Source organism: Pelophylax lessonae (assembly GCF_965119305.1).
Source record: "Pelophylax lessonae genome assembly, chromosome: 4".
Taxonomy (NCBI): domain Eukaryota; kingdom Metazoa; phylum Chordata; class Amphibia; order Anura; family Ranidae; genus Pelophylax; species Pelophylax lessonae.
The window spans coordinates 263953341-263968199 of record NC_138771.1 but is presented as its reverse complement, the minus strand read 5'-3'; the positions used below and the strand labels follow the sequence as shown (position 1 = coordinate 263968199).

General features: G+C 41.2%; 1 protein-coding gene across 1 annotated transcript in view; it reads left to right on the top strand.

Annotated features, from left to right (window-relative positions):
• Positions 1-14859, top strand: part of LOC309555245 (cathepsin E-like) — a 58437-nt gene that overhangs the window by 37276 nt on the left and 6302 nt on the right. Inside the window, exon 7 of the mRNA XM_082257143.1 lies at positions 14283-14427. Within this exon, the coding sequence (XP_082113269.1) occupies positions 14283-14427 (145 nt within the window). The remainder of the gene's footprint in view (positions 1-14282; positions 14428-14859) is intronic.

Sequence of the window (14859 nt, the reverse complement as noted above, 5' to 3'; positions counted from 1 at the left end):
GGCTATTTTGCTGCCCCCCTGCAAAGTGCCACCCTAGGCCTGGGCCTTGTTGGCCTAGGCCAAAATACAGCACTGCCCCTATCCCCATCACCACTGCCACGGATGTCATCCCTATCCCCACCACCACCGCCACTGATGTCATCCCTATCCCTCCATCACCACCGCAACTTATGTCATCCCTATCCCCACCACCTCTGCCACTGATTTCATCCCTATCCCTCCATCTCCATCGCCACTGATGTCATCCCTATCCCCACCACTACTGCCACTGATGTCATCCCTATCCTACCACCACTACTGATGTCATCCCTGTCCTCACTACCACCACTGCTACTGATGTCATCCCTATCCCACCACCACCATACGAAACTAAATATACATTTTGGGGGCGTCTGTGCACAAAAACTTTGATTTTACTAGACGTGTAACATATCACCCTGCACACTGGAATGACAGCAATAATTCTAGGATCATTATTCATGGTTAACTCTGAACTGATGACCTGTGTGATCTTTAATAGCTTTGCCTATGGAAAATATAGGGTACTGAAATGTGTTTTCAGGCATGCATAGTTTTAAGGATTGACATGTTGGGTATTTATTTACTTGACACAAACTCATCTTTTTTATTTTACTCAAAAATTGGGTAATATATTTTTAATGTGCCCTAAAATTAACTGTTATCTCTTAGCTGGGGTTCACACTAAATGCGGTGCAAATTCACCGGTAGTTGTCATCATTTGTCATTTTGTGTAAAAAAAAAATGGGCTGCTCAGACTAAAATGTCCCAGTCCTGGCCTGGCCGGAACCCACCACAAATTTCAGCTTTCCTGAATGATAAGGTAGTTGTCAAGCAGGTCCTCAGAGTTAGATCAACATCCAAGGCATGTGGTTCTCTCACTTAAACAAGAAAGACGATAAATTGACTTCCTAGTTAAAGTGGAAGAAGAAAGATACCCCATGGATAAAAAGCAGTCTGGGGTTTTAAGACTATTCGGTCCGGGTAGAACGTTAGGTGAGGCTCCTTAAGTACAAAGCCTGCTCTGACACCCTTTTCACAGAGGTTGTAGCAACCAGAAATATGGTCTTTAGGGTTAGATTGCAGAGTGTAGCCAATTCTGTAGGATAGAAAAAAGGCCTTGATAGAGCTGAGGGCCACAAGCAAGTCCCACACAGGGAAAAATGGTTTCCTAGCTGGTCTATTACTTCATGCAAGCCTTTTAAGATTGGCATCACTAAAGGGTTAAGGAATCCTTAAACCCCTGTAAGTGCAGATAAGGCTGAACTTTGAACATATTTGAACCTAGGCCCCTGTTCAGTCCTAGTTGTAAGAACTGCAGGACCATGGTTGATTTAGGTGATAAAGGACTCCAGGCTTTTCCTGTGTGTGATCTCCATAATTTACACATATTCTCTGGTAAGTATTATTCATGGAGACCTCTCTGGCTTGACACAAGGTAGCCACTACCTGCACTGAGCACCCTTGACTTGGTAGCCTCCGCCTCTCAACTCCTATGCCATCAAAAAATAGTCTCTTGGAGCTGGATGGCAAAACTGGCCATGATAGAGCAGATCCGTCATAACTGGCAGAGGCAGTGGGGACTCAATGCTTAACTGTAGGAGAGAGAAACTAGAGCCTCCTAAGCCAAAATGGTATAATTGCAATTATTGATACAGAAAATTCCACTGACAGCCTAAGAATTTTACATTTCCACTGCTGTATAGGCACAGTACCACTCTTGCTCCTCTTATAAAAGGAGTGAAAGACAGAAGGGCTTTGAACACCACTCCTAATAGTTCAAGAGCATTTAATACTTTGCCTCATAAGCTGAACATCTGATGACCTTGAGCAGCCTGCACTTTGAAATGCGTCCGCCAACCTTTCTGGCTGGGGTCTGATGTGATAATTTCCATTCAAAAACAACAATTGGTCAGTTACAAAGAACAAAGGATACTCAGGCACTGTTCTGCTGGAAGAGACTTTGCTCCCAAAGCACCTTTGACTTTCTCTATCAGAGGACAGATCTTCCCTTGTGTAAGTTCTACTGATTTTTTTCTTGTCGCTATTGCAGACAGAAGGACTTTTGTGAATGCCCTTGGAGAGGTGTACAGAACGAGGGGGAAGCACTGAAACTGGTAGAGGAATTGAGGATGGACTGGGACAAGTAAGTAGGTGTCTGATAAACCTACAGAGCATCCAATCTCCCAGCTTTATCAATAATAGAATTGATTGGAGGTTCTCTATCTTACACAACTCCAACTTTCTGTGCTTGTTGAGTCTTTTAAAGTTTAGCACTGGGCACAGATTACCTGATTTAGATTTTTTATTTTTTTGCTAGGAACCTAATCTTCATCTCCTCTGGGCACTTGGAACCTTCACAATTGCTCATTTTTCATTTAATCCAGCTACAAACTGAGTCAGAATTGTTTACTTTTCCATCAAAACTGGTATCCTGGCTGGCTGGAAGAGATGGGAAGTTAGACATCCCTTAACCACTTGCCGACCGAGTACGGTAATAGTACTGCGGCAAAGTGGTTCGTTATCGTCTGACGACGTAGTATTAACGTCGTCAGACACTCCCCCTTCTGGGCGGCGCTTGCGCGCCGCCGGAGGCTCGCTCCCGCTGTTTTCATTCACAGCGGGAGTCGGGCCAGGGGAGGAGCAGCGGCGATCGCCGCTGCTCTGCCCCGATCGCCGGGGATCTAGTGTGGAGATCCGCCCGCCTGTGTAAACACAAGCGGGCGGATCTCCATAGTGACAGGGAGTGACAGATCGGACTGTTCAGCATAGCTGGACATCCGATCTGTCCATGACTCACTCAGTCACCTCCCCCCCTACACGTCAGTAAGCACCAGGCATACATTAACCCCTCCCTCTCCAATAAAATTAACCCCTTCCCTGCCAGTGTCATTTTTACAGTAACAGTGCATATATATAGCACTGATTACTGCAGTAATGTCACTGGTAACCCCAAAAGTGTCAAAAATGTCAGTCAAGGGTCCAATCTGTCCGCCGCAATGTCGCAGTCCCACAAAAAAAATCGCAGATCGCCGCCATTACGCGTTAAAAAAAAAACACCAAAAATGACAGAAATCTTTCCCTTTGTTAGTAAACGCAATAACTTTTGCGCAAACCAATCAAAATACGCTTATTGTGATTTTTTTTTACCAAACATAGGTAGCAGAAAACAAATTGGCCAAAAATTTTTTAAAAAATTGGTTTTTACATCTTTTTTGGGGGGAATTTCATATAAAAAAATGTTAAAAATATTGTTATTTTTTCAAAATAAACGCTCTTTTTTTGTTTATAGCGCAAAAAGTAAAAATCGCACAGGTGATCAAATACCACCAAAAGAAAGCTCTGTTTGTGGGAAAAAAAGGACGTAAATTTCGTTTGGGTACGGCGTCGCACGACTGCGCAATTGTCAGTTGAATTCGCACAGCGCCGAATCGCAAAAAGTGGCCTGGACGGAAGACAGCAAAATCCTCCGGTGGTAAAGTGGTTAAACTTCCACCAATGTAACACCAATATAGCTGATATGGCCCACTGATTCTGAATATTTTTCATCCAGGTGTGTGCGCAAAGCTTCATACAGGCACCCCCTGGATAAATGCCCCCTTAAAAGGACTTCTGCTGTTCTCCTAAGACAGGTGCCTTAGATGTTTAAGGCTTTGACATTGAAGATTGGGTATTTCTCCATTTCCTTTATTAATCTTTTTCCCTGACCGTAGGAGTTTGCCTCCCTGTATCTACTTGGGAGTTGCCGCCTGTATGCTGGACCTTTTCTGATTTTTTCTGTTTTTTGTCAGATTATATTCGCCCTGACCTGCTAGTGGTCACCCTTGAGATGGCTGTATCCTGTCTACTCCCAAATAGATTGGATCCATTGTCTGGTATCTTGCACCAGTTTTATTTTTAAGGTGGGATCCACTGACCATGGCTCCTTGTCGTGACGGCGGGGAACACCGCTCTTGAAAAACATCTATTGACATCTACTGACACATCCGCCGCAGTCTTGTGCCAATTTCAGCTCTTACAAAGCTGTTACCGCCTTGTCTCTCTTCACTTCCTCAAAAAGGGCTTCTTTAAAGGGTAACTTCACTTTCCTTTTCAATCTGCAGGGCTGTATTTTTCTGTAAAATGCAAGGCAATATGGCTATCTGGAGGTGTTCTGTACACAGAATGCCCCCCTTAAACATAATTTCCTGCTTGAGTGATTGGCTCACAGATTTTCCTAGAAGTCTGCATGAAGATATGTTTGTAAGCTGTTTATACAAGCCTTTCTCTCTGACCCCTTCCATTCTTCCTGGATTAACTCCTCCAGTTGTTCAGTGAAGGGAAATGAGTACTTTCTAACCTTGTGGGGAGATTCCTCCACTTCACTCTAGGCAATTACATCCTTTACTGCCCTTGCAAAAAGGCTTTATTGGGCAATCCTCAAAGCCTGCGGGCCCTTTGATGCCTTCTTCTTCCGACAAGCTTTCTAATTTGGACCCTGATTGCCTCTGGTTGGAAGTGCTAGGCAATTCAGCCACCGACTAGGAAATACGGGCTTCATGTATCAACTCCCTGGCCGATTATTTCAAGGCGGCTACCTTCCAGACATCCCCTTCTTTGTCAGTTGTCGCTTCCTCCAAGCAGACTTGACATACTAACTTATCAGGCAATGACTTTCCACCACAAACCCCGCAACCATTAGGGCTGCTAACCTGTGGTGTTTTTAAACAGGGAGCAATAATAATGAAGGGTGAGATGATGACCTGGATGTCTGCGCCTAAATGGTAAATGTTCTGGCTTTTAGAAAGCTCCCTCCATCTTGAGGTCCTTGCTGAGCTGTATCCTGCTTGTTCCAGGCAGACTTGACATATTAGCTTGGCAGGCAATGACTCTCCACCACAAATGCAGCAACTATTAGGGCTGGTAACCTGTGATGTTTGTAAATGGGAGCAATGATAATGAATGGTGAGATGATGACCTTGATCAACATTGCCTGGATGTCTGCTCTTAGATTGCAACTTGTCTTGACCTTTAGAGGGCTTCTTCCATCTTGAGGTCCTTACAGGGCTGTGGATATTGGCTCTCTTTTTCTCAATCTTCACTACTTACCTAATCCCTGCACCTTAAAATCAATAGGTGGTCTGACTGGCCAGCGTTCCCCATAGAAAACGAGCTAAGCAGCAGACTGAAATGAAAAACAGCATGACACAGTGATCCCAGAGCAAGCATTGAGAAGGGGATAGGAAGTAGGGTTGCCACATCATCCCATTAAACCAGGACACACATTAATTACACAGGTTCTGTGGCTGATTAAGGTGGTAATTTAGTGCCTTATGTGCATTATATTAGCCTCAGAACCTGTGTAATTAATATATGTCCTGGTTTAACCGCTTGCCGACTGCTCACAGTATATTTACTGCGGCAGTCAGCCCCTCACAGGCAGAGCGACGTAGGTCTACGTCGCTAGCCTGTGAGGCTCTGGGGAGCGAGCGTGCACCGCCGGAGGCGCGCTCCCGCTCCCGCGTGGTCACAGACCCCCCCGCGCGTGTGATCGGCGGACCCGATGTCCGCTGGTCACTCGGCGATCGTCGGGGGAGAGGGAGAAAGTCAGGCGGCTTATGTAAACAAGCCACCTGTCATTCTCCCCGGTGTAGAAACACTGATCACACGGTTCTACAATGTAGGACTGTTGATCAGTGTTCCTACAGCTCAAGCCACAGCCAATCACAGTAAGAATCACACCCCTAGGGACACACACAGCCCCTCCCTCTCAAATAAAGTTAACCCCTTCACTACCAGTGTATTTTTACAGTAACAGTGCATATGTATAGCACTGATTACTGTAGAAATGTCACTGGTAACCCCAAAAGTGTCAAAAATGTCAGTCAAGGGTCCGATCTGTCCGCCGCAATGTCGCAGTACCACAAAAAAAATCGCAGATCGCCTCCATTACGCGTTAAAAAAAACAACAAAAATGACAAAAATCTTTCCCTTTGTTAGTAAACGCGATAACTTTTGCGCAAGCCAATAAAAATACGCTTTTTGCGATTTTTTTTACCAAACATATGTAGCATAAAACAAATTGGCCGAAAATGTTAAAAAATTTTGATTTTTCAATTTTTTTTTGGGGGAATTTCATATAAAAAAATGTAAAAAATATTGTTATTTTTGTAAAATTGATGCTCTTTTTCTGTTTATAGCGCATGATCAAAAAATCGCACAGGTGATCAAATACCACCAAAAGAAAGCTCTGTTTGTCGGAAAAAAAGGACGTCAAATTAGTTTAGGTACAGCGTCGCACGACCGCACAATTGTCCGTTAAAGTCACGCAGTGCCGAATCGCAAAATACCCCCTGGTCTTTTAGCAGCCAAATCCTCCGGGGCTTAAGTGGTTAAAGGGATGAGGTGGCAACCCTAATAGGAAGAGCCAAGGTGAAATGCCATAAACAGCACAGTGATCCTAGATCAACACTGAGAAGGAGAAAGCAAAAGCCCAGGTGAACGCTATAAAGGGCACAGTGATCCCAGAGCAACACTGAGATGGAGATAGGAAAAGCTCAGGTGAATGGCATTAAAAGGAAAACATACCTGCAAACAATGATCACATAAGCATTCAGCATACTGTACATGAGTAGAGAGCTCCACCATGTGTTGCCCACAAATGCCATAAAACCCTTTAAAGCTATCACATTTTGCCATTAGTGATGATATCAGTGCCTGAGCATGCTCAGATCGCCATCTTGGAAAAGGGCTAGCCAGGAAACAGTCCACGGGGGGTCGCATCACTTCCTGCCTTTCATACTCAGAGTGTTCTTGCACTGCTGCAGCCATCTTGGAAATGGCAAACGCCCACAAAAAAAGAGAAAAGAGTTGAAAAGCATAAGGAAAGCAAAGGGAAAACGCTGTCACTTAAGTCAAAGCTTGTTTAAAGATTTCTTTGACAGGCCTGCTCCGCCAGAATGGGGCTCCAACCATATAGCTCATGTAGAGGCTGTACAGGAGGGAATTCCACCCAGGGGAGGCTGAACTATGCCCCCCAGACCACCAGAATGGGGCTCCAACCATATAGCTCATTTAGAGAATGTACATGAAGGACTTCCACAAAGGAGAGGCTGAAACTGGCTGGGGCGACAAACGGTAAGGGATACCTCATGACTCCAGTCCTGATCAGGTGAGGACAAAAAGGAGAATGCTGCAAGCCTGCTCTGTCTTTGATTTATAGCTATCAAGTCTTATCAGGTTGTGGGGGCAGAGCCACAACCCCCATTGTATGCTGCCATGATGCGCCAGGAAAATTTAATACAAGCCAGCATGTGGAGGAAGGCTGCCTTTTAGTTACAATGACAGAAAGGCAATCAGTGCAAACACAAACAAATCTATCAATAAAATGCCATCTGAACACTTAAAGGTAATCACAGACCTCAAAAATAAAATCATAAAATGCAAAAGTGCAGCACAAAAAAACCAAATCACATTCCATTAAAAGGTACAGTGCCATCAATCAAGGTAAGGTGAACCACAAAGCCCAGATCACAGTCCAAGAGATCCGCATGTGATAAGACTGAAGTCAGCAGAATGTGTGAATCCCCCCACCACTCAGATGATTGGTTGCTCACCCTTATTCCTGGACTCCTGAACTAAAAGGGAGTCAATAGCATGTGTCCCCTTAGGGGTAATAAGCGGCCAATACAGCAGACACTGATCCCAAGGAAATCCACAGGCACATGAAAATACAAGGAGATCTAAGCACTCTCTGTTTCCACCATACAAACTTTATTAAAAGGACGATTGGCTACTTACATAAAACAGTCAAATTCAGCTTGTGTGAGGAGTCCAGAAATTAAGGTGAGCGAGCAATCATCTCAGTGGTGGAAGGATGGTTACACATTCGGTGTGTCTGCTGACTTCAGTCTTCTCAAATGCGGATCTCTCGGACTGTGATCTGGGCTTTGTGGTTCACCTTAACTTGATTGATGGGACTGTATCTTTTAATGTAATGTGATTTGTTTTTTTTTTTTGCGCTGCACTTTTGCAATTTAAGCCTTTTAGTTCACTAAGTCACAGGTTTTCATTGTGAACCATTACAACCTTCTAGCTGCTGGCATCCTAGCGGCCAATGGCATCATCAGTTATTAAGGATGTCAGTCGCCTGCGCCTCCTTGTTTGACCCTCCCCTGCCACTCTCCATCAGCCTTGTGGTCACATTAGCTGAGTTAAGGAGAAAAATTGAAGGAGAAGAGAAACGCTGGAATACTAGTCAGTACCAGTTTGCAAAAGTGTATTTGCTTTGTAAAAATAAATCACCTCTAACGATGGGTGTCCTACTTGCACTTGTGGATGTTATTGCATTATGTAAAACTATTAGAATAGTTTTTACATTTTAGAATGGGATGCCTTTTCAAAGGTGCCTTGAGATTTCCAGAATTTTTAAAGGGTACTTTGACTGAAAAAAAGGTTGCGAAACACTGATCTAGATTATGGAAGTCAAGACTGGGGCATCAAGGTGAGCAAATATGCTATAGCTAAAAGCCCAAGTGCTGTGAGGTGACAAATTTAAACCCTAAAAATACAAAAAACAAAAATACAAAATAATACTGGGATTATTGATGCATTTATTCCTTTACCATTTTTTATATATCTGCAAGTACTTTATTAAAGTGTATTAAAAACCCCCAAAAAAACAAAATGTAGTATTTGACAGCTTAATAGTCCTTACATTTGGTAGTTACATTTGTTTTTGTTTTTTTTTTTAAGATTTTTTTCCTTTTTATTCACCTGATGATCCTGCCAGTAACACATTTCCTATCCTAGAGAAAATACTTGCTGTACTGTATCTATGGTATCAGTATTTTCACCCTATGCTTGTCATTTGGACCGCAGAATACTTTCCTCTCTCCTCTACTCCGTAACATAGATGGGAAGTGTTCTGTAATTCAGGTTTCAGTGCAACAGAAGCAGAATTCACGGAAAGTTACACAATTGCTGCAGGATCAACAGGTATTTTGTTTACACTTTTGAACAGCTAGGACAAAATGCTAGTATTTGTGTATTTAACAGAGCAAATAAGAAAATGTAATTGTTAGGGTATGCTTTTAATTGTGTGTTTAGCAGAGCAAATTGTAGCAAATAAGAGATGTGTATTGTTAGCGTTTATACACAGTCCAGCATTCTAGTGAGTGCTGAAGGAGCAGAGCGGTGACTGACAGTAATATGCCAAGATGCATAGTGGGTTTTGAAGCCGCACACAGGTAGATGAAATAAAAGGTGTCTTTATTCTTCAAAAAATCATCAAGGACAAACAGACAGTGCGGGAACAGATGAGTCCAAGGTAGACGCGTTTCACAGCACAAACGGCCGCTTACTCATTACCACGGTGAAGGATAACGGAAATCGGTCATTATTTAAGGATGAGCCAGCCAAAAAGTTAATTAGTGCGATTGCTCGCAGCTGTGTATCATCAACTAATTGGTCACGTAAAGAATCCGGTATTTCCGTGATCCGACACCTAGACATATCAGAACACACATGAAACAACTTAAAAAGTGCAAAAACAAATACATGTGTAAAATGAATACATTCAAAATAGATCTGCAAGTGAATGTATGAAATAAAAACAAGTAAAGTTAGCGCAGAAAAAGTTGGAGCACACACACATGCCGATTCAAAGTGGAAGAAAAGCACAAGATTTAAAGCACAAAATAAGACCATCAATATTGGTATATTATCTATTAATATATTGTGCCTCAGCTAGTACAATATGTAGGCAAAAAGAACAAAAAAGGGCGCACTGACCTAGCGCATTATCCTCAATAAAAGGCTTTATTTAGATGACATGTATGCTTTGGGTTATTAACAACTATTTACATTGATTTTAATTGTTTTCTCTATATTGTGACCACATAAAGTATCTATTTAGATACATAGTGTAGCATATTGATATACGTATGAGATATATATATATATATGTATATTTCTTTGTTCGGACTTACAGGTTAAATTAGACGAGGGTCCCACTAAATCCATGTGGATATTGTACAATTGCGATGTTGCGTACATGCGTGTGTGCGTATGTGCATTAGCCTGCAGGCTCCTTGTGGGCTATGTATGTGGTTGTGCATGTGCGCTCACACGCGTACGCAACAGGGCTGCACCACCATTAACAATAAAAACAAGCAGAATATGCAGATGGTTAAATATAAATACTGGTTCCTTGATTCCATCAAACATACAGTGGTCCAAAATGGTCCATGATTGCACATCTAGAAGGGTAGAGGCTTCCCAATCAGAGACAGTAGCATTATCGTGACCTGAACACTGGAATAAATAGAAGCGCCTATGTATAATACAGTAAGATGGGATGCTGTATATTGTGGGCGGTGTTGATGTCTGTCAGGCCAATGCTGTGATGGAGAGAGTTGCCCTGGAGACGGACCGCCCCGCTGTACACTGCCTCCCCCGGTACAGGAAGTGACGTCGGCGGAAGTGACGCCGGCGGAAGTGATGATGGGTGGAACGCATGACGCAATAACCCGGAAGTAGGGCAGCGGCGTGCGTTCCACGGAGCCGGTGATCGGTGTAATGTGACCGATCGGCTCCACGATCCAGTACTGCCTGTGCCCCACCTGTCTAATGAAGCAGGTTAGGGGCACAGAGTGCATTATTAGCCTCCTACCCCTCTTCGATCCCTCCTTCCAGTGTGGAGCCCCCCCTAATAGGATGGAACCATCAAGGGAAAATATGGAGAGGGCAGACCATCAAGGGGAAAATATGGAGAGGACAGAACACCACCATTACGATTAGATGAGTCTCCAGCCTAGACCTGGTACAATAGATGGCAAAGGTAATATATAAAAATTGTGGGGTAACTACCTAATAATAACACTTTTATAGGCTGCTCTCTACTGTCAGTCCAGGGAGTGTCCACAATGATTTTAAGTGCGCCGAGAAAACATTTTTATTTGTTTTTAACATTAGCTCATGGTGTTTTTTATTTAGACTTTGTTGCACTGTTTTTATGCACATGTTTTTATTTCACGCATATAATATTACTATTTTAGCACTTGCATTGTATTTTTATGATTGATGTTTGCCACTGTATACTACTAATAATGTCACAAGAGAAGGTGGGTGGTGCTCTAGCCACACCCCCGGGGGAGGAGGCACTCCTACCTGGGGGCAGTGACTGGGTCGCTACCTCACTACATCATTATTTAAACCAAAGAGACAGTCATGACACAGTGACTCTGAGGAAGAGGCTAGGCCTCGAAACGCGTCAGTCATCTCATCATGGACGATTATATGGACTAAACACGGACTTTTGAGTTATCCAGCTTGATATGCTTTATCTTTATCTACGTCTGTGAGTAGCCATTTTTTATGTCATCTAAATAAAGCCTTTTATTGAGGATAATGCGCTAGGTCAGTGCGCCCTTTTTTGTTCTTTTTGCTTTTAGTATCGGTGGACTACCCCAGTCCGATAAGGGCAGCAAGACTTTAGCCATCTGAGAAGCCAGCTGTCAGTCCCGTGAAGTGTGTGGTCAAGGGGCTTGGATACCAAGCGCAGGAGAAGGGTGGTTACACCTTATTGTTTTTTGGAGTACAATATGTAGACTGGAGAAAACTTCAATTTTAGAAAGGACTGATATGTACACATATATACATGAATATTCGTTGTATTGGAATGTATATGAGTACTGTAATCAAAAATTGAAGGGACCGTGAATAGGATAAAAATATATGTGACGTGAAAAATTATGTGTAGTGAATAAAAAATCTATTGTATGTGTAAAAGTATGTAGTGTGTAAATATATGTATATAATGTAAACGTGCAGTGAGGTACGTATGTGAAATACGTATGTGAAATGTGTGATGTGACAAAAACAAAAAAACATAAAAATAAAAATGGTGAAAAAATGAATGAAATGAAATATGGAAAAATAAATGGCTGTATGAAATATAATATATATGTATAAAAGGAAGTGTGAAGAAAAATTATATATGTAAAATTGTAAATTTTAGGATAAATTCTAAAATAGCGTGATGAATAATATGATATAATAGTGAGAAAATATATATTGGTGGCAAAAAAGTGAAACTGATAGTGAATGACCATCAAATATATAAATAGGATTTCAATATATCCAAATAATATATAAAAAGTGGATAGCCACATTATCGTTGAGTACATATTGTAAATGTATCTATATCAGGATACGAATGTCTGTTAATGTAACCATAGATTTAGCGATATGGAAACGTATATATGATGGTTTACAGACATAAATACACATCGTACACGAGTATGCACACATTGCGCATTTGGAACATACACATGCCGATACATGCTTCGAAAGTGTCTTTCCTTTTATATTTATGTCTGTAAACCGTCATATATACGTTTCCATATCGTTAAATCTATGGTTACATTAACAGACATTCGTATCCTGATATAGATACATTTACAATATGTACTCAACGATAATGTGGCTATCCACTTTTTATATATTATTTGGATATATTGAAATCCTATTTATATATTTGATGGTCATTCACTATCAGTTTCAATTTTTTGCCACCAATATATATTTTCTCACTATTATATCATATTATTCATCACGCTATTTTAGAATTTATCCTAAAATTTACAATTTTACATATATAATTTTTCTTCACACTTCCTTTTATACATATATATTATATTTCATACAGCCATTTATTTTTCCATATTTCATTTCATTCATTTTTTCACCATTTTTATTTTTATGTTTTTTTTGTTTTTGTTTTTGTCACATCACACATTTCACATACGTATTTCACATACGTACCTCACTGCACGTTTACATTATATACATATATTTACACACTACATACTTTTACACATACAATAGATTTTTTATTCACTACACATAATTTTTCACGTCACATATATTTTTATCCTATTCACGGTCCCTTCAATTTTTGATTACAGTACTCATATACATTCCAATACAACGAATATTCATGTATATATGTGTACATATCAGTCCTTTCTAAAATTGAAGTTTTCTCCAGTCTACATATTGTACTAGCTGAGGCACAATATATTAATAGATAATATACCAATATTGATGGTCTTATTTTGTGCTTTAAATCTTGTGCTTTTCTTCCACTTTGAATCGGCATGTGTGTGTGCTCCAACCTTTTCTGCGCTAACTTTACTTGTTTTTATTTCATACATTCACTTGCAGATCTATTTTGAATGTATTCATTTTACACATATATTTGTTTTTGCACTTTTTAAGTTGTTTCATGTGTGTTCTGATATGTCTAGGTGTCGGATCACGGAAATACCGGTTTCTTTACGTGACCAATTAGTTGATGATACACAGCTGCGAGCAATCGCACTAATTAACTTTTTGGCTGGCTCATCCTTAAATAATGACCGATTTCCGTTATTCTTCACCGTGGTAATGAGTAAGCGGCCGTTTGTGCTGTGAAACGCGTCTACCTTGGACTCATCTGTTCCCGCACTGTCTGTTTGTCCTTGATGATTTTTTGAAGAATAAAGACACCTTTTATTTCATCTACCTGTGTGCGGCTTCAAAACCCACTATGCATGCTTCTGGATGGCGGATCTAGCCAGCACCAGGTTGGGCTTGCACCTGAGCGGCTTCCCCTCCCCCCTTTCTTCTACAGTAATATGCCAAGAACTGAGCTATCAAAGACTGCTGATCGCTCAGTTCTCGGGGTAGAAATGGCACGGACTGGCCGCAGAATCAGGGTGATGCTGCAGCCACCTTGGTGAGTATGAATGTTTTTTTTGTTTTTTTCCATTCCTGCCCTTCTCTTTTATTTCACACTGCTTAGCCCTTTCACCATATATACTTGCTGTCCAAATTGCACCCTAGCCCCTTACACATCAACAAACACATACATTGGCTCCGTATATGCAGAAAGACCATGTGTGCAGAAAGACCACTCTCACTCTGCCCCCTCACAAACAGACCGACACCCCATTCTGTCTCATTGTGAAGAATAGCTCCCCCAAAACTCAAATTTCTACTCAGCCATGACCATCACTTCCCTATTATGTGCCTATATAAATGTCAAGGCAAAGTATGAAGTCCAGGTTATATACAGATACATTGAAGACAAGAATCTCTGAAAGCCTAGAACAGACTATTGAAAACCAAAAAATCCCAATCAATGTTTTTGGCCAAAGGTAAAAATAAAATGTGGGGAGATTATGTTTTAGATTTACATGACTAGCTATGTGACTATCTTACCATTTTTGTTTGTCATTCAGCATCAAAGTTAATGGAAAAGTACAATTTTGTCCCAATGGTTGTGAGGCTATTATTGATTCTGGAACCTCCCTCATTACCGGGCCTAGTATTGCCATAAAGAAGTTGCAGAAACTAATCGGAGGTACACCCATGTTATTTAATGAGGTAATATTTTCACTTCCCTTTGATATTTGCTGCAACCCAGATAGCAAGCAATTGTGCAGCAAGTTTTAGTAATGACTTGCTATGCTATTGCTAGACTTGCCAGGCTCCACAAGTTTGTTGCACAATTGCAATAAGTCAGCATTGCATAATTCAAGATCAATTTTCTTTGCAAACATTCTGCAAGTCCGCTGCAAGTTCTAGTTCAGTTATGCTGTGCAAAAGTCACCCAACCACAGGCAGGGCTGCTGTTAGAAATCGCGGGGCCCCGTACAGACTACCTGGCAGGGCCCCCCTCAAGAAAATATTAAAGATATATTTAGCTAAAATTACAACAAAATCACTATTATCAGACACAAATATAACATAACTCGCATAATTCCTGCTAAATCTAAAAAAAAAACTGTTAAATAAAAAAGAAGATGAGAAAAATAT